Source organism: Myotis daubentonii, chromosome 2 (genome assembly GCF_963259705.1).
Source record: "Myotis daubentonii chromosome 2, mMyoDau2.1, whole genome shotgun sequence".
NCBI lineage: Eukaryota > Metazoa > Chordata > Mammalia > Chiroptera > Vespertilionidae > Myotis > Myotis daubentonii.
This window is the reverse complement of record NC_081841.1, coordinates 13207845-13230449: the sequence shown is the minus strand read 5'-3', so window position 1 is coordinate 13230449 and position 22605 is coordinate 13207845. Positions and strand designations below refer to the sequence as shown.

Below are 22605 nucleotides of genomic sequence, written 5' to 3'. Positions count from 1 at the left end.
ATTTCATTGCAGATTTTTATTGAACGAACAAGCAATAACAAACATTTGAACACTATTAATATTCGGCATATTGCTAATTCAATTCGAACACATGGCACAGGAATCATGAATACAACAGTAAGAATCTTTTTTGGGGGTCGGGTGGGTAGTAGACCACTGTTTAATTTGTTATTTTGGAAAATAGTTTTTTCATAGAATATTCTAGTCAGTATACACTACTACTTATTTATATTATATTGGAATTTCCATTTTTCTGATTGGTATAATTAAAATATATGGCACTAAAATTGTGTTGGATGTGATGGAAGCTCTGACACAAATGTACTTTACAATATCTTGCCATCTCAGGGTCATCATTATAAAAAGCAATACAGATTTGAGAGCATCAGCATAAATTTATATGTCTGTGTGGATTGTCTGATATTTTCTGAAAGTTGCTTTTGAAAAGGAATCATTGATAATAGTATTACTACTGCTTTTTTTGGGGGGGGCATACTAATTATTTGATATCCATAAGAATAGCAATTTACTCAAAGTATTTTGAATCTTAGAAATGGGCATCAATTACTTGAAGAACTCACTTGTATGCTGTTTTTCCTTCTGTGTAAGAAGAGAAGCCTTTGAATTTGCCTGGTTTTCAGGGCATACTTACTAGTATTTCTTCTTGAGGAAAAAAGAATGTGAATGCTAAAATAGTAAAATGTTACAAACATATTTTGGAATAAGGGAATAGAAGTTATGTAACTGGAAAGTATATAGGGACCTTTGTAGTATATAGTGGGGGAGCCATTGAAGTATTTGAGTTGATAAGTGATACAATTGGAGCTCTGTGTTAGTTGTTACCAGTACGGAAATGAGACAGAAAGTTAGAGTTTCAAATTTAAAATAAGGGAGTCATCCATGTAAAGGCCATGTCTGAATCTTTAAGGATAAATAAACTCTTTATCAAGTACTCATATAACATATAATTATGCACATATTTTATATGTAAGGCATTTTATATGTAAGGCACTGTGCTAGGCATTAGGGTGACAAAAACAGACATTTCCTACTCTCCTAGTAATTACAGTCTGGCAGGGGATATAGTTGTTTAATCAATTAATCACATTAATGAAAGTAAATTCGTGGTGTCTGATAATGATATAGTTAGCAAAGAAGAAGATTAGAGGCTGGCACAGTTACCCAGTGTTAAGAGTGAGGAAGACAAAGAAGAGACTGTTTCTACTAAGACTGCTACTACTAAGCCACGAGAAGTTCTGAGAAAGTACCCATTTCTATAACAGGGTAAATGAAAAACTCTTAAAAATGGCATACATGTGCTAAAACAATTAGTATTTGAAGGTGGTAGGGATGGAATTTAGTACAGGACTTCCATCTGTAGGTCACAATTAATTATGTTATTTTGAGTTTATCTCAGCTCAAATCTTAGTTTTTTAGCGTTTTTAGTTGAGGCCTTTTGTTATTCATTCTCAAAGCACCTACACTTCTCAGTTTAGAAATTGCAGTTGAGATTTAATAACTTCTTTAAAGTATACTTGTTTAAAATGTCTGTCACTCCTGTTAGACTATAAACTTCGTGATGAGAACTGTGTTTTACATAACTTGCATATAAGAAATGCTCAAAATATTTGATAAATAATTGAATGTTTACTGTTTTCAGTATCTAGACATGAATGTTAGTAATAAGTAATCTTATAGATGGAGAAACATAGAAACTTCTGACTGGCTTATGATTTAAAGAGTGTTGAATCTGGTATTGTGATTCTTTCTATAGTTCTTAGACCTATTATGAAAGTATTTTCCATTTCTTCCTTTCTTTTCCTTTTGTAGTAAACATATTGAAGAGGAATTCATAGAAAGTTCTGTAAAGTTAGGGAATAAAAATTTTTAAATATTTCAGGTCCAATGTAAATTAGACTTTATAAATATTAGACTTTATGATATAAATAATTACTCAATAATATTGATTTAAAATTAATTTTTATATTAATTTTTCCAATTTTATAGGTTAATTTCACGTACCAGTTTTTGAAAAAGAAGTTCTATATATTTAGCCAGTTTATGTATGATGAACATATCAAATCCAGATTGATTAAAGATATTCGATTTTTCAGGGAAATCAAGGACCAAAATGATCATAAGGTATTTTACATAATCTTTTTAAGGTAGTTCAGTTCAACTGTTGTGTGTATAGCAAATGGTTAACAAAAATGGAGTAATACTATATATATTGTTTTACAGTGTGTTTATTACATGTCAGTACATATAAATCCACCTCATTCTTTTTAAGAGTTGATAGTAAAGATGTATACCGAAATTTATTTAACTTTCTCCCACTGATGAATATTTAGTTTTTTAAAATCATTTTTCAGTGATACAAACAGTGCTACAGGTAGCATCCTTATCTGTGTGTTCATAGACTATTTCTGAAAGACATATTCCTTGAAGAGAAATTTTTAGGGCAAAGAATATGTGTATTTAAAATTAGGATACGTACTGTACCAATTGACATCCCAACCTATCTATAGATATAAGGCCAATGCGCAGAGTGCCCCCACAGGAGTTCGACCGGGAGACCGGGAGTTCTATCGCTTGCTATGATGTGTACTGACAGCGTGGAATGAAGGAAGGCCCCAGCAGGCAGCCAGAAGCCAGGGAAGGGAAGCCCCAGCCGGCAGCCGGAAGGCCCCGATTGGCCCTGATTGCCGGCCAGGCCTAGGGACCCTACCGTGCACAAATTTCATGCTCCGGGCCTCTAGTAATTTATAAGAATGCTGTTTTTTCTTCATCTTCCACGCTGAGTTTTCTCATAGAGCGGTAAAGAATTGTAAGTGGTAACAGTACAGAGGCACATAGCCACTTGGATAGAGAACCAGTTGCCTTAGTTGGGTCATATATTTGATTTGCCACATCCAGAACTATTTTAATTACCCTTCTTAAGCATCACTTAGTTCCAACTGTCTTATATACTACATGGTAGTTCTCTTAAATGTCAGAGCAGAAAAATACTGCTTTCTTATAAAATGATAAAATTATAGATTAAAGTTATCAGATAATTATAATAACTTTCATTTTTATTGAAATAGAAATTACTAGTATTCAGACAAAGAAATAGCCATGCTATTATTGTGTAAGAATTGTTTTCATTTGTTATTAATAAAAATGAGTCATTTCCTATATCTTCTAATCACCTAAGACTTGAAAAATTATTTCTTATTGGTGATAGCTACCAGAAATTTTAGCTTGGTCGATGTGTGTTATTTGGGAAGAGTGTGTTTATATAAGTCCCTAATACCTATTCAGCCCACAGAAATGCGTTCACACATCTCTGAACAAATGTTTCCAGGGAGGAGTTGGTTTCATTTATTTATCTGATAGAATAGTTGGGTGTTTGGAGACTAATAATGGTGGTGAGAAACTTAAGTTTGGTGACATTAATAATTATTCCCCTTAGCTTATGTAAAAAAAATTATTTTATACTGACTTTAAACATTGGTTGTTTTTGTGCTATAAATTTTCTTATTAGACTTGAGTGATTTGTTAAGCACAATGGAAATACAAAATTAGAGAGGAAAGTGGTATTGGCCTGGTTGATTTGGTAGGCATTTTATATTTTAGGGGTCTTTATTACTAAAAGTAGTCTTTAAATGATCTCTCTAGTATCCATTTGAAAGAGCAGAAAAATTCAATCGAGGCATCAGAAAACTTGGAATAACCCCAGAAGGGCAAAGCTACCTTGATCAGTTCAGGCAACTCATCAGCCAAATTGGTAAGTTATAATCACAGTATTGGGAAATAAAGTACAAATCCCAAGAATCTATCTCATATATTAAATATTTCATACAAATAACGTAATATGTGAGTGTCTGAGCTTAGCTTTCTTTCACTAGAGTAACTTATCAAAAGTTTTTCAAGCATGATTAGACTGTTGGTGCAGAAATAATTGATAGACTGACTCAATATGAGAGGGAAGAAATTAGTTAATATAGATGTATATAAGTATGTATATTTATATTTTAAGTGTACAAATATGTAAGTTTCATTTTTATGGAGCAAGAACTGAAATAAAATACAGCTGAATCTTTTGGTACTAAGGAGTGGACACCTTGTAGTTTACTACTACATATAACTATATCTGATTTTTTTGTGTGTGCAATTTTCAAGGTAATGCTATGGGCTATGTACGAATGATAAGATCTGGTGGTCTTCATTGTAGCAGCAATGCCATTAGGTATGGATAAAACATCACTTTTGCTTTGTTTATTCCATTTAAAATTTTTATGTTACTTAAATCTATTCTAGAATTGTATAGAAGGTTTTATTCTTGTTGATGTAATTTGATATAAAAAATGGAAGAAAACTATTAATTCTACTAGTTAAAATATTTTTCTTAAAATTTAAGATTATAGCAGACTTTTGGAAAATCTTTATTGCTCTTTTAATTTATTTTCTCAGTACAGTTTGTAAATGGTTCTAAAGATTATGTGATTTTAAAGATTAAAATTTGATTATCCTATATAATAAAAGGGTAATATGCAAATTGACCCTAATAGCAGAGCAACTGGGAATCACTGGTCACTATGACACAAACTGACCACCAAGGGGCAGAAGCTCAATGCAGGAGCTGCCCCCTGGTTGACAGTGTGCTCCCACAGGGGGAGCTCTGCTCAGCCATAAGCCAGGCTGATGGCTGCCAGTATAGCGGTGGTGGTGGGAGCCTCTCCCGCCTCCTCAGCAGCGCTAAGGATGTCTGACTGCAGCTAGGCCTGCTCCCTCCTGGCAAGTGGACATACCCCGAGGGCTCCCGGGCTGCCAGAGGGATGTCTGACTGACAGCTTAGGCCCAATCCCCTGGGGAGCGGGCCTAAGCCAGCAGGTGGTCCTTCCCCGAGGGGTCTCAAACTGCAAGAGGGCACAGGCTGGGCTGAGGGACCCTCCCGAGTGCACAGATTTTTGTGCACCAGGCCTCTAGTTTATATATAAAATTCAACTTTGGAACTGAAACGATGATATTAGTAATATAACTGAAATGCAAAGTTCTTTTCAAATATGTAGTTGAAAAATTTAGAGTCCAACAGTACTATTCTGTTTCAATTGTACCTATTTATCTTGCCTTCATAAATTCTTTCTCAAATTCTTATGTAGATTTGTGCCTGATCTTGAAGATATTATAAATTTTGAAGAATTAGTAAAAGAAGAAGGCCTTGCAGAAGAAACAATAAAAGCAGCAAGGTAATCTTATTTTGGAATAACCTATATTTGGAGATTTATAAAGTATATGTTTATATAAAATTAAGAAGAAAGACTAGGGGGTAATTATATACGGTGTCCCAAAATTCACGCAAGATTTGAATTTTGCATGAGCATTAACAACAACAACAACAAAAAATAAAAGTCTATTTTACTTGGTTTATTGAATCAGATTCTAGTATCTGTTGCCCTTTGATTTCAGTCCCTTCAATTTGATAAGCATTACCAAGTACCAATTATGGCCCAGGAGCAGGGACAATGAAGACCAATGAAGTCCACGGCTTTGCATATGTGCCAGCAAAGCTGTGGAGGCCATTTACCCAATGTGCTATTCCATACATAACCCTATACTGTATACTTTATGAATCAATAAAAAATTTACAACTTTTAATTATAAACCTGTGTTTTCTATCAAAATTACTTCTTGTGTGAATTTTGGGACAACCTATATAAACATATGTTCCTGTTTTTATTATACTTATGGTCTCAATTTATATAATGTTTTTTTTTAAGACTACAGTATTCTGAGACCTTTCCAACTTCAATAAAAAGGGGTCTTCTAGAATAGCGGTCACCAACCTTTCAGACCTCACAGACCACCAGTGGTCTGTGGACCACTGGTTGGCAATCGCTGCTCCAAAAGTTTCCTTAAACCAGCGATTGCCAACCTTTCGGACCTCACGGACCAGCAGTGGTCCATGGAGCACCGGTTGGCGACCGCTGTTCTAGAACATACTATTTAATATAGTAGCCACTAGCCACACCCAGCTGTTTAACATCTGAAATGTAGCTAGTCCAAATGGAAATGTGCCAAAGTGTAAAGTATAAAATAAATGCCAAATAGCTGGTTAATAAAATCAATTTCACCTGTTTCTTTTTACTTTTTTTGTATTTTTATTTGCTAACACTGTTCTAGAATACCATGTAACCTAGATCGGCACTGTCCAGTATGGTAGCTGCGAACACAGGTGACTTTTGAACACTTGAAGTAGGGCTAATGGGACTGAGGAACTGAATTTTAAATATTATTTCATTTACATTTAAGTAGCTAATGGGCCCTGATGGCGCTGGTGTGGCACAGTGGTTGAACTTTGACCTATGAACCAGCAGTTCACGTCAGGGCACAAGCCTGGTTATAGGCTGCATCCCTAGTGGGGGGCATACAGGAGGCAGTCAGTTAGTGATTCTCACCATTGGTGTTTCTCTCTTCCTCTCCCTTCCTTTGTGAACACAATAAACATATATTAAAAAGTAAATAAATAGCTAATGGCTGTCTTATTGGACTTTGCAGATCTATAGACTTGAGTCAGTAGTGATTTTGGAACATAATTTAAAACTTGAGAGAAGAATGCAGAACTGAGAAATACTTTAGAAAACTAAGCTTTGTTATTAATAACTAGAGACCTGGTGCACTCAGGGGGGGTCCCTCAGCTTGGCCTGCGCCCTCTCGCACTCCGGAGCCCTCGGGGGATGTCCAGCAGTCGCACTGCCGCGGAGGCGGGAGAGGGTCCCACCACTGCCGCTGCACTTGCCAGCCATGAGCCCGTTTTCTGGCTGAGCAGCGCTCCCCCTGTGGGAGCGCACTGACCACCAGGGGTTAGCTCCTGCATTGAGTGTCTGCCTCCTGGTGGTCAGTGCACGTCATAGCAACTGGTTGTTCCACTGCTTGGTCAATTTGCATATTAGCATTTTATTATATAGAATATATATATCCTTTATTTATTTCAGAAAGGAAGGGAGAGGGAGAGAGAGAGAAAAACATCAATGATGAGAGAGAATCATGGATTGGCTGTTCGATTTGCATATTAGGTTTTTATTATATAAGATTATAACAGTTTATTGAGTCAGGCATGAAAAGGCAAGGTGGAGACAGTTTGAATTTCAGAAAGAATAATGATAGAAATCTATTGTAATATATTGAATAAAATACATTAATACATTGAATAAAAAATAGAAACCATGCGTCATAGTGATGATAAAGGTTAGAGGAGCAGAGGGAAAGTTCCTTTTTACAGAAGAATGCTAACAAAGAAGGGATGAGGAAATTTAGGCAGAAAAATTGTTTTGCAATCACTACTATAATACTTGAAAGCAGACAAAAATCATCAGTGAATTCTAAAATATTTTTGCAGAATAGAGTATTTCATCAAAAAATTATCCCATGATAGCTTATTAATAACAAAGAGGAAAAGTATCTTTACAGGAGAGATTGCTATATTTCACCTTCATCAAGTGATGATCAAACTTAGCATCACCAATAATAGGACATACTGACATTATGTGGCATCTTGTTGCAAATGTAATAGCAAGTACCTATGTTGTATTCTTGCCAGAAATGCTTATTCTGAATGTATTATGAGGAAACCATTGGAGACATCCAGAATGTTGGGCCTTTTACCAAACACCTAGTCTTGACTCTTAAAAAATATCACGTGTCATGAAAGACAAAAAAGACTAGAAGACTATTCTAGGTCAGGAGACTAAAGAGACCTGATGATCAAATGCAGTGGATGATCTTTAATCATATCTTAGATAAGGAAAAAAAATAGTGATAAAAGGAGGACATTTGAGGAAAATTGGGGAAATTTGAACATGTGTTATATATTATTTATTTTATTTTTGGGTATAATAATGTATTATGCCTTTGTAGGGAAATGTCTTATTTCTTAATAGATTCATATGAAAGTGTTTATAGGCTAAATGACATGAAGTCTGCAACTTCTAAATATTTCATGATAAAAGAAAACAAATATTAACAAAATATTAAATGGTGAACTAGTGAAAGGTATACAGGTGCCCATTATACTATATTTTAACTTTTTGATAGACTTAACTTTTTATAAGTAAAAATAGAAAATATGCTGGAAAATGCATGCGTGCATTTTTATGAGAATAAGGTCCCAACACATACAGAAGATTTGCTCTGAAATATCCTGCTAGATAGCTTACTTCTCTGCCAAATTAAAGAAGCCAAGAGCAGATAATAAGCTATTTGAAATCACATGCCCTAAAATGATTAAAAGAGTTTGTGGCTTGTATATCAAAGAAGAAAATCAGACCATTTTACCTCTTATTAAGTGATGTTATTCTTTTAAAAATCGATGACCTTTAAAAAATATTGTGAAGCAGTTCATTGAGGGAAGAGTAGAATATTGCCTTTTAAGATGTCCAGATCTATGCAAAGGAATGGATGACTAACATCAAGTGAAGGAAAGTTCATGGCAGGTGAAGTTAAGTACTCTGGGGTTATCATGATGAATCGATGATCTGAATGGGGAGTGAATCTTCCAGAATCATGAGGGGAACTGGAGTAGGTTTCAGAGTTCAAGATAAATTAATGTAGGGTAGTGGTTAAAAGGTTAGTAAAGATGCCTGCCTACAGGAGGAAGTAGTTAGGTAGTTGGATATAGTTGGATTATGTGAGTCTCAGAGATTTCTTACCTTCTAATGCTGGGGGGATAATAATTTGAAAATGGTATATGATTTGAAAGTAGCTCTACATGAAGGATGCAGGAGAAAAAGCAGCTGATATTTCTGAAGGTTGAATAGGATTCTAAGTTCTTGAAAAAGAACAAGGTTTCAGTTGAGGTAAGGAATTGTAGAGGAGAAGCATTAGTGACAGGATTTAAGATGAAGAGCATTCTATTTAAATGAAATGGAGTTCTACAGGGCTCCTTGTCGGAAGAAGAAATACAAAACTCAAACTATTTCAACTGCAAGATGCCCTACATATCCTATTTTAGGGACTAAGTTTAAATAATACTGATCAGCTTTGGTCAGAAAATGAATTCATTCTGAACTCTTAAGAAAATTTACTTAGAAATGTCTTATAATATTTTGTACTTTTGCATGCTCTTATTTAAGTTGATGAGAGATGGATTTAAAAAGTCACACCTTTTTTTGAGAAAGGTACCAACTAATTTTTTGCATTTTAGGCATTTGGATTCAGTCCTCAGTGATCACACACGAAATTCTGCTGAAGGCACAGAGTATTTCAAAATGCTTGTAGATGTTTTTGCACCAGAATTTCGAAGGCCAAAGAATATACATCTCCGAAATTTCTATATCATTGTCCCCCCCCTGGTGAGTATTTTTAGTATTTAAAATGAACTTTTAAAAGTATTAATAAGTAGATCTAATTTTTTTGCAGCAGAGAATGCACATAGACTGTATTACTACTGCCTTTCTGGTTGTAGATAAAACTAAATGTGATTTCAGTGAATATGGCCTAGAGTTTTTACTTACTAGCTATGCAGAATGAGATTTATTTATAGTTAAAATAGATTCTTATTTGTTAACTACAGGCCTGGTGCACGAATTTGTGCACCGGTGGGGTCCCTTGGCCTGGCCTGTGGGGATTGGACCAAAACCGGCTCTCCGACATCCCCTGAGGGGTCCCGGATTGTGAGAGGGCGGTTCTTGGGTGATGCACCCCGGAATCGGGCTCCCTCCTCTCTGGTTTTGGGTGCGTCACCCTAGAACCGCAGCTGCCAAGTCACCACAGCTCGACAGCTCCTGCGTTGAGTGTCTGCCCCCTGGTGGTCAGTGCGCATCATAGCTACTGGTCGGCCGGTTGCTTAGGCTTTTATATATATAGATAACTGCTAGAGAAACTTAGTGTGATTTAAATTACATGAGTGTATACCATTACATATATATCATTTTGGGGCTGAATTATATCACATAAGCATTTTAAGTGATTAATGTTGACTAACTTTAATTACATCATGTTACAGCGTGAAGTTATTTCTAACACATCTCTTTAAAAAAATTTTTAAAAATTGATTTTAGAGGAAGGGAGATGGGGAGAGGGATAGAAACATCAATGATGAGAGAGAATCATTGATCAGCTGCTTCCTGCATGTCCCCTACTGGGGTTCAAGCCTGAAACCGGGGCATGTGCCCTGACTGGGAATCAAACCAGGACCTCCTGGTTCATGGGTCCAAGCTCAACTGCTGAGCCACAATGGCTGGGCTCTGCCACATCTCTTAAAAGCATTGTGTTAGAGGACAACTTCTCACTATTCAGTAGTAAATACTAACATCTAAACTAAATTTTTAGTGCTTCCTTATAGTATACTAGAGGCCCGGTGCATGAAATTCATGCACAGGGACTGGGGGGCGGGGGGTCCCTCAGCCCAGCCTGCACCCGCTCCAATCCGGGACCCCTCAGAGGATGTCCCTGCGGGATCGGGCCTAAACCGGCAGTCGGACATCCCTCTCACAATCCAGGACCACTGGCTCCTAACCACTCGCCTGCTTGATCACCCCTAACTGCCTCTGCCTTGGCCCCCGCCACTGTGGCTTTGTCTGGAAGGATGTCTGGAAGATGTCTGGTCTAATTAGCATATTATCCTTTTATTAGTATAGATAGCAGCGGTTGCCAACCTTTTGAACCTCACAGACCACCGGTGGTATTTAGTGTGTTCTATTCTAATTCTATAGTTTCCATCTAAAATAGCTCAAGTTACCCAAAATTGCATTATAAAAGCAATTGTTACAGTGGGGAAAATGGAGTTAAGAAATTAGAGAAGTATATATTAGTGGTAAGAGTTATTTTTCCCTAAAAATTTTTACATAAAGCTGCTTTTAAAATGGATAGATCTGAAATCTAAATATCACTAATCAGATATACTAGTAGCTTTTGGTTAACTTTAAGAGTAATGACTTTTATATTGCTGCCTGAATTACACATATCTTCTTGCATGTTATAGCCATTGAAAGTAGCTGATGGTCTATTGGCAGCTTTTTTCTTCATGAATTTTCTGTTTTTTATACATTTATCATTAATGTTCTATCACAATAATTATCATATAGCAAAAATGTCCATATTTACCTGATAAGTGTTATGTTTCCAACTTAAGTTAGTGTCAAACTGGAGGAGCCTGTCTTAGTTATACTTTGATAACAGTGTAAATTACCTTAGGATGAGTTCAAGCCATTATTTTTTTAAAATTTGAAGGCAGTATACTCAAGCCGTAGTAAACAGTAATGGGGAATCATTGAGAGTCTGGGGAAGAGTGGAGTTTTCAGGGCAGCTGTCAGAATTTAGTTAGTGATGGAGAAAACCAGGTGGATTAAGAGCACTACAAAGAAGTATAGGACACTTCTTGTGCTTGAGTCTATGATCCATCCCAGAAAAAAGACAAACATAAATGAGATTGCTAAAATAACAGTAGATAAAGGTTTCGCAAATATGTAGTTAATTGCCAAGTAAGTTTTATAAGCAATACTAAAAGTGAAACTTGATTCTTTGTTTCCAGCCTAAGCTATTATAGTACTTATCACACTGTATCATAATTTTAAACAGGTCTCTCTTTATCCTTTTAGAGCTGTGCTACCATATGTAGGTAGATATAAGTGGCTACTTAAACTAATTAAATTAATTCAAATTTCATAAAATAAAAAATCCACTTCCTCAGTTTTACTAGCTACATTTCAAGTGCTCATTGGTTCTACGAGCTAGGGGCTTACTGTATTGGGCACTGCAAGATATATAGCATGTCTGACATTGCTGAGAGCGTTGCTATAGAGCGTGAACTTTTTGATAGTATTCATTTTGTAATCGTAATTACTGAATATAGTAAGCATCAGCAAATCTTTGTTGCATAAATGATAAGATTAGAGAAGTATTAGAGCTGAATTTTAGGGAAGTGCTCTTTTGGGGCATTCATTTACCCAAATGACTACTACTCGTTTTTACCCAAGAATATGATAATGGTATTTTGGAATGAATTGGGTGGGCAGGAGTAAGAACTGCTATGCTTATGAGTGCTGCTTTGAAGTAAGGCAGGCCTAGTTTTTTGAACCCAACTTTCACTTGGAGTATAGCCAGTTACCGAACCTCTCAAGCCTCCTAGTTCTATTGTGTAAAACCTGCATGATATTAAAGGCAGTGTGCTTGGGGAAGCAGTGATTGAAGGGGAGGGCTCTTGGTTAAAGAACTTAGAAAAAAGAGCTGCTGAGAGAAATACTTGCACAGATTGTGACCTCTCCAAGAGGCTCTTTATCTGAGGCAAATGTTTCAAATCAAAAGGACAGGAACCCATAAGAGACCCTATTTATACCTATTGAAATCTCTGTTTTACTAATTAAGTTCTGAAGATATTTAGCACAGTTGTTTTTCTAATATGTTGTCATATTTTTTTAGACCCTCAACTTCGTAGAGCATTCCATTAGTTGCAAGGAGAAATTGAATAAAAAAAATAAAATTGGAGCTGCTTTTACTGATGATGGCTTTGCCATGGGTAAGTTTAATGGAATTGTCTTCCCATTAAACTTGTTGTTTTATGTTCACCTATGCTGGATTTTTAGAGAGATTTGCTTGAGAATAGATCTGTGTTCTCTTTGTAAATTTGTTTTTCACGAGCAGTATTTACGGTTTATTTTTTTTAGCTGGGTCATCTGCTTGATACTTGTTTTTCGTAATTTGTAACTATCTTTCATGCTCCTTTAGTATTGCTAACCACTTAGTATAGTTGGACTAAGTTAGGCTTTATTTACAGTTTTAGCATCTTGTGTTTAGTTTTCCTGGTTTCCCAGTAGCTTCCTTCATTGTCTAGTTAGCAGTGGAACTTTCCCATCCTTACAGCCATGCCGGGGTCCAACCCCAGCAGGTCCAGGGGTCCCCAAAGGTGTAGACGGAGTCGGCGAAGAAGGAAGGACACGGAGACAACGTTTAGTTGATCAGTAGCCTAGCCAGGATCTCCAGCCAGGATCTCCTGCCAAGTTCTGGTCTGGATCTCCAGCGAAGTTCTGCTGTCTGTAGGTTCTGTGTAGGTTCTGTCTTCTTGGCTCTCTTCTAAGTTCTGTCTCTTTCTGTCTTGTTACATCTGTATTTATACCAGTTGATTCAATCCTATTAGGTTAGGGCGTTTCTTATCTCCATTCCAGGGAGTAAAGATTATGTAGCTTAAGCATGATTGTTCATAGTGAAAGTGATTAATTACCCGCCTGGCACTTAGTTGAGGGGTTTTATTCCCTCCCTAACTTCAGGGGAAAATCCCTACCTGGGGAAACAACCTTTCTCGGAGAGCTGACCTTGGTTAAAACACATAGTGCCAAGAAGGTGAGCAAACATATTAAGAACCGTATGCCATATATGCCAGGTCCCTTGAAACAGCAAGGATGGACCGGCTCCCGGCAAATTCCCCCTTTTTTATTTTTTAAAAGCAGGCACTAAAAAGAAAAACCCCAAATGCTCTCTTGTATCCATTTTAAGAGTAGGATTGGCGCTTTCCGCTATTACCTGTACCTGAGTCCTGATCTATCACCCCAGGGAGAACTTGCCAATCCTGCACTTTCCCGGGGTGGAAAGGCTGCAGTGGGGTTAAGGATAAGGCTCCTTGGGCCTACCTTCTCCCATGCCTCTACATTTACCTTTCCGGCACCTTTCCTTCCTCAGAAAAGCATGGACATACTTCTTGTATAAAACGTTCTGTCTGACTGGGAGTAACCTTAATTCCTCTGCTAGCAAGCATATGTGTTAAAAGATCAATACAGAGTCTTCTTTCTTTGGACTCAGTATGGCACATCTTCTTAATCTAAAGATCAATACAGAGTCTTCTTTCTTTGGACTCAGTATGGCACATCTTCTTAATCTAAAGATCAATACAGAGTCTTCTTTCTTTGGACTCAGTATGGCACATCTTCTCAATCTAAGAATCAATACAGAGTCTTCTTTCTTTGGACTCAGTATGGCACATCTTCTCAATCTAAGAATCAATACAGAGTCTTCTTTCTTTGGACTCAGTATGGCACATCTTCTCAATCTAAGTTCTGTACCATCCACCTTCTTACCCTACTTATCCTCTATAGGGGGGTCTGCAGTACCCTGGTGGAGTCCTATCCGTCCCGAGTGTGGGGTTCTCAATGGGGGGGGCGGGCTTACCTAGGGGAATCCTGTTCCAGGGGTTCCCAAAGGTGTGGACGGAGTCAGTGAAGACTATCCACCCTCTTCCTATGGTGGAGTCCTATCCGTCCCGAGTGCGGGGCGCTTACCTAGGGGTCCCTGTTCGGGCGCCAGATGCCGGGGTCCAACCCCAGCAGGTCCAGGGGTCCCCAAAGGTGTGGACGGAGTCGGCGAAGAAGGAATGACACGGAGACAGTGTTCAGTTGATCAGCAGCCTAGCCAGGATCTCTAGCCTGGATCTCCAGCCAAGTTCTGGTCTGGATCTCCAGAGAGGTTCTGCTTCGGATCTCCAGCGAGGTTCTGTAGCCATGTTCCCTCGCTAGGTTCTCCAGCCAGGTTCTGTACTAGGTTCTCCAGCCAGGTTCAGTCACCAGGTTCTAGTCAGGTTCTCTTGCCAATTTCTGTAGTCAGGTTCAGTCCAGGATCTTTTGCCATGCTCTCTCCAGCGAAGTTCTTCTGTCTCTAGAGAACGTTCTGTGTAGGTTCTGTGCCTAGGTTCTGTCTCCTAAGTTCTGTCTTCTAAATTCTGTGTTCTAAGTTCTGTGTTCTAAGTTCTGTCTCTTGCTGTTTTGTTACATCTGTATTTATACCAGTTGATTCAATCCTATCAATCTCTATTACAAAGGTTAGGGCATTTCTTATCTCCATTCCAGGGAGTAAAGATTATGTAGCTTAAGCATGATTGTTCATAGTTAAAGTGATTAATTACCCGCCTGGCACTTAGTTGAGGGGTTTTATTCCCTCCCTAACTTCAGGGGAAAATCCCTACCTGGGGAAGCAACCTTTCTCGGAGAGGTGACCTTGGTTAAAACACAGCGCCAAGAAGGTGAGCAAACATATTAAGAACCGTATGCCATATACGCCAGGTCCCTTGAAACAGCAAGGATGGACCGGCTCCCGGCACAGCCATATGTTGTTTCCAGGTGATTTTCATGGCTGGCCATGTCCGTTTTTTCTTCTTCTTGCTTGACCTGCTTTTCATTTTTTATACTTGCACATTTTTTTTTAGGAGGAATTAAGCCACATTTCTAGAATTACTCACTTATGCTGTAAAATGTAATTTAAAAGAGAATTAATTCAAAATGGTTAGCTTAATGTTAGCAGTAGTTATTGGTAGAGTCAACACAACTTCTATACTCATTGTATTTTGCTTTGGTTTTGCTCATGGCTGCAGGTGTGGCTTACATTCTAAAGCTTTTGGATCAGTACCGGGAATTTGACTCACTTCACTGGTTCCAGTCTGTTAGAGAGAAGTACCTGAAGGAAATAAGAGCAGTTGCTAAACAACAGAATGTGCAGTCAGCTTGTCAAGATGAAAAACTACTGCAAACCATGAATCTTACCCAGAAGCGACTGGATGTCTACCTACAGGTTAGACAAGAGTAATAGTTAAATCTGCTCTGATGTTTTGATATCTGAAAAAACATAAATCATATGAAAACCTCCATTTTAATAAGTGAGATGAATAGAGGTAATTAGAATATATTTTAAAATGAATGGTATTTGGAAGCCGTTTGACTCAGATCTTAAAAGTGGATTGGTTATTTAGTTCAGTTTCTTGTTTATGATTTTTACTGGAGCTTTTTAGAAATAATAAAAAAGACATTAAATATGCTTTGGATATTCTGCTTATAATAAGCATTTTCAGCTTTTATTTCAAATTTTTTTATTTACTTAGGAATTTGAGTTGCTCTATTTCTCACTGAGCAGTGCAAGAATTTTCTTCAGAGCTGACAAGACTGCAGCTGAAGAAAACCAAGAAAAGAAAGAGAAGGAAGGTCAGTGAGTGGCTTACGTTTGGGAAAAACCAACAGATCTTTCCTTAATAGTAGACACTAATCTCCCATTTTATCTGGTCAGACTTCTAGCTCCTTTTACCTTTTGAAAAATAACACAGACTAGAAATGTCTTTTTAAAAAATAAAACCTCCATAGGTCATTTGTGAAACTGAAAAGAAAGTGCCATAGTAATATATTTCATTCTGGAGTAACTCAATATTCAGTTTTATTCATCTCTTAATTTAAATAAAATTAACAAGCTTATTGTTTATCTTTCACCCCTCACCCTGTATCAGTGAGAAGGAACAATTTGGAGGGGAAACACTAAACGTTGTTCGAGTCAGAGTTACTGGTAACTAGACATTGAATGAGGTGGTGATTAAGAAGGTCTAACGTGGCAGGGGCCATTTAGTGACACAGGCAGGGCTTCCTGCTCTCCATAGCCAGCCTTGGAGAGTCAGAGTGTAATACAGACATAATCACCGATAGTCATTGCAATGAGCTCGAGTCATTTAGGAAAGGATTCTATCCATTGTATTCTATGCAGGACAATGGGAAAGTATTTATATATTTTAATGTTTTTTTTCCTTTTTATTGAACTTATTGGGGTGATACTGGTTAACACATAATAGAGGTTTCATGTACAGTTCCACAACACATGATTTGTACACTGTCTTGTGTGTTCACCACCCCAAGACAAATCTCCTTTCATCACCATTTATCCCCCCATACCTCCCCTTCACCTCCCCTTCACCTCCCCTCAACCCCTTGTTGTTCATATCCATGATTTTTTTTTTCTTTTCTCAATCTGTATATTTTAATGTTTAAGAACATTGCTCAGTGTTTCATACTTAAGGACACCATTCCCCCAACCACCATGAGACATTTCTCTCAGATTTGAAATTTAGGAACAGTTGTCTTCCCTGAGGAATGGATGTTTCCTTTTTTTCATGGAAATTACATAATTTAGGTTTTCCTTTTCACTTGGAAGCTCAAAATTAGGTATAGTAAGTAACCGAGTTGAAAGTTTTCATGTTTGCTCTCTTTTACTTTTTATTTGTATTTAATAAATCAAAACAAAACGTATATTTCATAAAATAAGATGTTTTTAATTAATCTTATTTTGTCAAATTTTACAATTTCTTTTTTCACATTGAATAGAGGTGATTGAATTGGATAGACCACTATATCAACAGTCTTAGTCCCATAAGTTAAATAATACTTATTGGTAAGGAGCATACACAGGCATTTTTGGAATCTAGACTGAGTAAATAATTGTTTTTGAAAAATTATTTCAGGCTGTTACCTGGAAGATAGTATTTATTAAATGAAAATATGTATATGTTACGTTTTGGTTCTAAGATAATGTTTAACAAAGCCATTTGGAAGAATTTAGTTGGCTTTGTATGATGCCAGAACCTTGTCTCCAGTTCTTAATATACTTTAAAGCCTAAAGCATTAACGCAAAACAAATAAACCTTTTAGTCTCTGTGGAACACCTTGCTCTGGACTTAAGGAACTTTGGGTTCTTTCTGGTTGATGTACATCACTCATGTGCCTAGATTGTTCTATTTTAGTTAAAGGTTGCTCAAGGATGAAGTCATAGTTGCTGAATACGTTAGTCACATAGTTTTTCGCTGTTAAAGAAATATGTGTATGTGACATTTTACACTGAAAACCAGGAATTCATTTTATCACAATCATAATAATTGATTTTAAAAGTAAATTATAACTACAAAAATAAGTTACCCTGTCTGGACAGTATTATAATGAATTTGCAGCCATGTTTCTGTAACAGCCTACACTGTAATAGCAGTTCATACATGCATTGTCAACCCCCGATGCTGTTCTGGTCTCTCACAAATCTATACTCCCTTTAAGAAGCAGTCAAAACATGACAATTGCAATATTTAGCTTCTTTTTTTTTTTAAATTAAGGTAATCTAGATATAATTTGTGATATTAGAGAAATATTTGATAGATGCAACATTTTCTTAATTTGAAATTTAGCAATACAGCTCTTCTCAATTTTTATTTACTTAATTCAATTTTTCATGAACATAAATATGTCCGTTGTTTTTTTCACTTATGCTTCCAGAAGAGACTAAAACAAGCAATGGAGACCTGTCTGACAGCACTGTGTCTGCAGATCGTGTTGTCAAATGATACTGATGGTATGCGGTGCCCGTGACAGCATGGGAATGTCATTACTATTGCCACTGGCATGGATGTTAGTAAGCTAACCAAGTGTTTCCTAGGCCACATCTCTGGGAAATATGTTGGGACTCTTTAAGGCAGTGTTCTAAGGAGAAGTCCATTCTTTTTCCAAAGGGTCAACTTTTCAAAGGTTGAGAGTGAGATTTTAAAGTTGGATTTTTGCCTGGACTTTAGGCCAGATGTGCCTAGGAAGTGGAGTTATAAAAGGGCCAACCCAGATTCCTAAACTGCCACCTCAGATCTCTTGTAATCTACATGAATGTTTAGAATTTGTATTTGCATAGGTCTTTGATTCATATTTGTCCAGTCATTGGAAATTCAATGCATATGCTATGTACAGCCAGTAAATACATGTTTAAACAAAAGGAATTGAGCCTGAAATTTATGAAGCATACATACCAATATTATAAAGGACTGTATGAAGATGGAGTTGATACTGGAGACGAGGCACAGTGTGTTATGTACCCTTTATGTACAATATAAACTGATTTCATTGTTAATTTCATGGGATTCACAAGAGCTACTGATGTCTTGGTGAGACATTTTATACCAGTTTACATTGCTTTGAGAACATTTAACCTCTAACAGCCGCTTTAAATTTAAGATTTACTTCATACACAGGATGAAAGAAAATTCAGATAAAGCCATAGAGTTCTGCTTAAAGCTTCACTTTGGGTTGAAGGCACATGTATGATACCTGAGAAAAATGAATGATTGCTTATTTTACATCCAAACTCAGGTTTCTTCTTCATTAGGTTGAACTGAAATCTTGGTGATGGCTTGGGCAGACTTTTTCTTTAAACCAAGTATAATATAAGACATCAGATTAAGCACTGTACCACTGTGATAATAAAGTTTCTAATAAATCATTTGCTTTAAAAATATAGAAAGATTTTGAGTAAATTTAGCTCCCAGCAAGCTACTAGATTTATTTTTGTAAAGCTTTATGTCAGTTAATAGTTAAATGGTTATTAATCATGGCCTATAATCTTTTAATATAAAACTCATACATTTACAATGAAAACAAGGAAGTTTAAAACTTTACATGTAATACTAACGTCATTTTGGGAAATGTTTGATTTTCCATTGCACTTGCCTATGAAGCATTTCTTCAGGTAAATCCTGTAAGTAATTCTAACCTTGTTGTTTGATTTCCAGCTTTTGGAACAGGTGTACAATGCCCCCTCCATTCACGGTTACAGTCAGGGTTGTTTTCCCAGCCCAAGATAAACGCTTTCACTTAAAAGTCAGAAGAAATGAATAGGTAGGAAATATATATTTTTTAACTGTGTAAACGTGACTTACCGAATTATGGACAGAGAATGGACTAAAGGCATTTAATATTTGTAATTCATTCTAACTGTAGAAGTGGCCCTAAAGCATGCTGCATAATTAATAATTTATATTTTCATTGTTGTAAATGTTTATATGAATGATCTTGCATTGGATTCTGTCAAATTAGTCACCATTTTGTAGCAAGTATTGCTTTTCTGGGTTTTTTTTTCTCTAACCTAAAATCATCTCATATAAAAGGGATAGAAAATGTAATTACAAGAGAATCAGGTGTCTTTGTGCATTATCCCCACATGTCAGTTTTTTATCCATCCTAGATAGAATTCACATGCTGACTGTATGGGTACTGGCAGTTGAGAAGAAAGTGATAGGTTATTATTTTGCCTTTAGTCAAAATAATGTCACTACAGTCTGGATAAATTATAGTAAGTTCACATAGTTGAAGTAAAATCTCTGAAAAGATTACGTATATTTAAATGTTATTAAAGTGCTGAGTTAACAGGGCTTGAATTTCATGCCTAAGTTAATATACACATTTGGATGATTGTTTTCCTTGCTAACATATTAATGCTATTTTCATTTTTTCCAGACATACTGTAATTTAAAATTAGTGTGAGCATTTGTTGTAAATTCACAGAAAACAATGTTCAAAATCTCAGGAATTAAATGCTAACCATAACACTGTCAGTTCTAATTAAATTTTGTAAAAGATGGCAAGTTTGTTACTGGAGTGGGGCCACCCCTTTCCTCAGTTCTAATAGAATACAATATGTATAATAAAACAATAAATGTAATTTCAAAAATGTACTTCCCCTGGATGTTTATGTTCAAAATTAAATATCTTAATAGGTATAATTTTTTAAAATACATTTTTATTGATTTCAGAGAGGAAGGAAGGGACGAGAGAGATAGAAACATCAATGATGATAGAGAATCATTGATCAGCTGCCTCATGCATGTCCCCTACTGGGGTTCAAGCCTGCAACCAGGGCACGTGCCCTGATCGGGAATTGACCCTCAACCACTGAGTCATGCAGGCCAGGCCAAAATTAAAAATCTTTTTCTCCCCTCAAAATTAAATACCTTAAAACAATATATAACATTAACCTTTTTAGAGTCCCTTTAATCTAGTAAAGTATATGGACTCTACCTTTAAAAAAATACTTGCATGCACATAGGCAAGGAATTTGAAGTATGATTATTGTTGGCTCTTCTCTGTGCATCCCAAATGAAGACTATTTTTTTCTTTCCTTTGTACCTTCTTGATCTTTCTGTTGCTTGCTATTTTCATATAAAAAGAACTTACACGATTAACTTAAAATCCTAATCCTGGGAAGGGATCATTAGTTTGCAGTGTTTAATGTTAGAAATAACTGAGATGCCATTTGCAAACAATGAATCAAACTAAAACAATAATTGAGTGCCTTTTATTTTAATCCTCACCTGAGGATATGTTTTCATTGATTTTTAAAGGAGAGAGGAAGGGGGAGAGAGAAAAAACAAACATTGATGTGAGAGAGAAACATCAATTGGTTGCCTCCTGTAGTCCCCTGACCAGGAATCAAAGACGGGATGGAACCTGCAACCCTTTGGTGTACGGGACTATGCTCCGTCTGCGCACCCAGCCAGAGCAGTGAGTGCCTTTTAAATATTAGGCTGGAGATGAGACACGAGCCTTTTAAATAACAGCAGAAACTGTCCTCGGTGAAGTCTAATTGATGTTCTTTTTCTGAGGTATTACATTTTTAAGATTGTGAGAAAGATGAGATAATACCATCACAGACATCATCATGTTTCTCTTTTATGCTGGGTTGGCTAAGTGTTAAAAGGTAGACTTTAACCAGTTTTAATAATTTTAGTTCTTTTCCCAGCTAAAGTTGAGTAAGTTTTAGACTGACGGTATTCCATTTCTTAAGAAAGTTTTAATGCTACAGTAAAAAAAACCTCACAAAGGTTTTTAGATGTTAGGAACAGTTTAACAGGTTGCCAAAGATTTCAGTTAAAAACAAAATCCAGAATAAGTGGGAAATCTGTAGAGATTAAGTGAAGTCATAGGACTGTGAACTGAGAGATGGTGATGGCAAAGTTGGAGTTGTTCATATGGTAAGTTCTTACATGTAGTGTAGTAAGTCTATATGGACAAGTTTATAAATTTTTTCTTCTATTTTAATAGTTTGGCTCTTCACTACCTGGTTTACTTGATAGCTCCAGTTCCCATTAGTGGAGACATGACATACTCAGGAGAGTAGATGAAATTTATTTTTCAATCAGTATCTATCTGATGTCTTAATTCTGGGATCATCTTCAAGGATTATACATTCTAGAACACATATGTAAGATCTGTGTGTAGTGAAACATTCTATAGCAGTGATGGCGAACCTTTTGAGCTCGGCGTGTCAGCATTTTGAAAAACCCTAACTTAACTCTGGTGCCGTGTCACATATAGAAATTTTTTGATATTTGCAACCATAGTAAAACAAAGATTTATATTTTTGATATTTATTTTATATATTTAAATGCTATTTAACAAAGAAAAATCAACCAAAAAAGGGTTTGCGTGTCACCTCTGACACACGTGTCATAGGTTCGCCATCACTGTTGTATAGCAATGCTCTCATCCTTAAAATGAGGGGAAAACATTAATGAATCAGATTTTAAAAACTCAACTTATGTAAGTGAAACCAGAAAGTTCACCCATTACTCTCCCTTCCCACTGTAACCATCAATCTGTATCTATGAGCTTTCATCTTTACCTATTTTTTTTATTCCACATGAGAGATTATACAGTATGTTTTTCTCTGATTTATTTCACCTAGCATAATGCCTTCGAGATCCATGTTGTTGGAAATGGCAAGACTTCATTTTTTAATTTTTTAATGGCTGGAGACTATTACTATTCTCTCGTAGAGGTATACCAGTTTGTCAATCCATTTATCCATCGATGGACATTTAGGTTGTTTCCATATCTTGGCTATTGTAAATAATGCCTCAGTGAACATGGGGGTGCAGATGTTTTCAAGTTAGTATTTATTTATTTTTTTTCAGATGAACACCCAGGAGTGGAATTGCTGGATTTTTTGGTAGTTCTGGTTTTTTTTTTAGGCACTTCCATACGGTTTTCCATAGTGGCTACACCAATTTACATTCCCTCCAATAAC

At 36.4% G+C, this 22605-nt stretch overlaps 1 protein-coding gene across 5 annotated transcripts in view; it reads left to right on the top strand.

Annotated features, from left to right (window-relative positions):
* WASHC4 (WASH complex subunit 4) overlaps positions 1–20254 on the top strand; it is a 67203-nt gene extending 46949 nt beyond the window's left edge. For all 5 annotated transcript variants that reach the window (XM_059681776.1, XM_059681778.1, XM_059681777.1 and 2 more), the window contains 10 exons: positions 13–117; positions 2008–2142; positions 3661–3769; positions 4165–4231; positions 5145–5231; positions 9185–9332; positions 12400–12496; positions 15335–15531; positions 15839–15938; positions 18036–20254. In XM_059681776.1, coding sequence (XP_059537759.1) covers positions 13–117; positions 2008–2142; positions 3661–3769; positions 4165–4231; positions 5145–5231; positions 9185–9332; positions 12400–12496; positions 15335–15531; positions 15839–15938; positions 18036–18103 — 1113 coding nt within the window. In that variant the 3' untranslated portion in view covers positions 18104–20254. The remainder of the gene's footprint in view (positions 1–12; positions 118–2007; positions 2143–3660; positions 3770–4164; positions 4232–5144; positions 5232–9184; positions 9333–12399; positions 12497–15334; positions 15532–15838; positions 15939–18035) is intronic.
* Positions 20255–22605: the final 2351 nt, after the last annotated feature.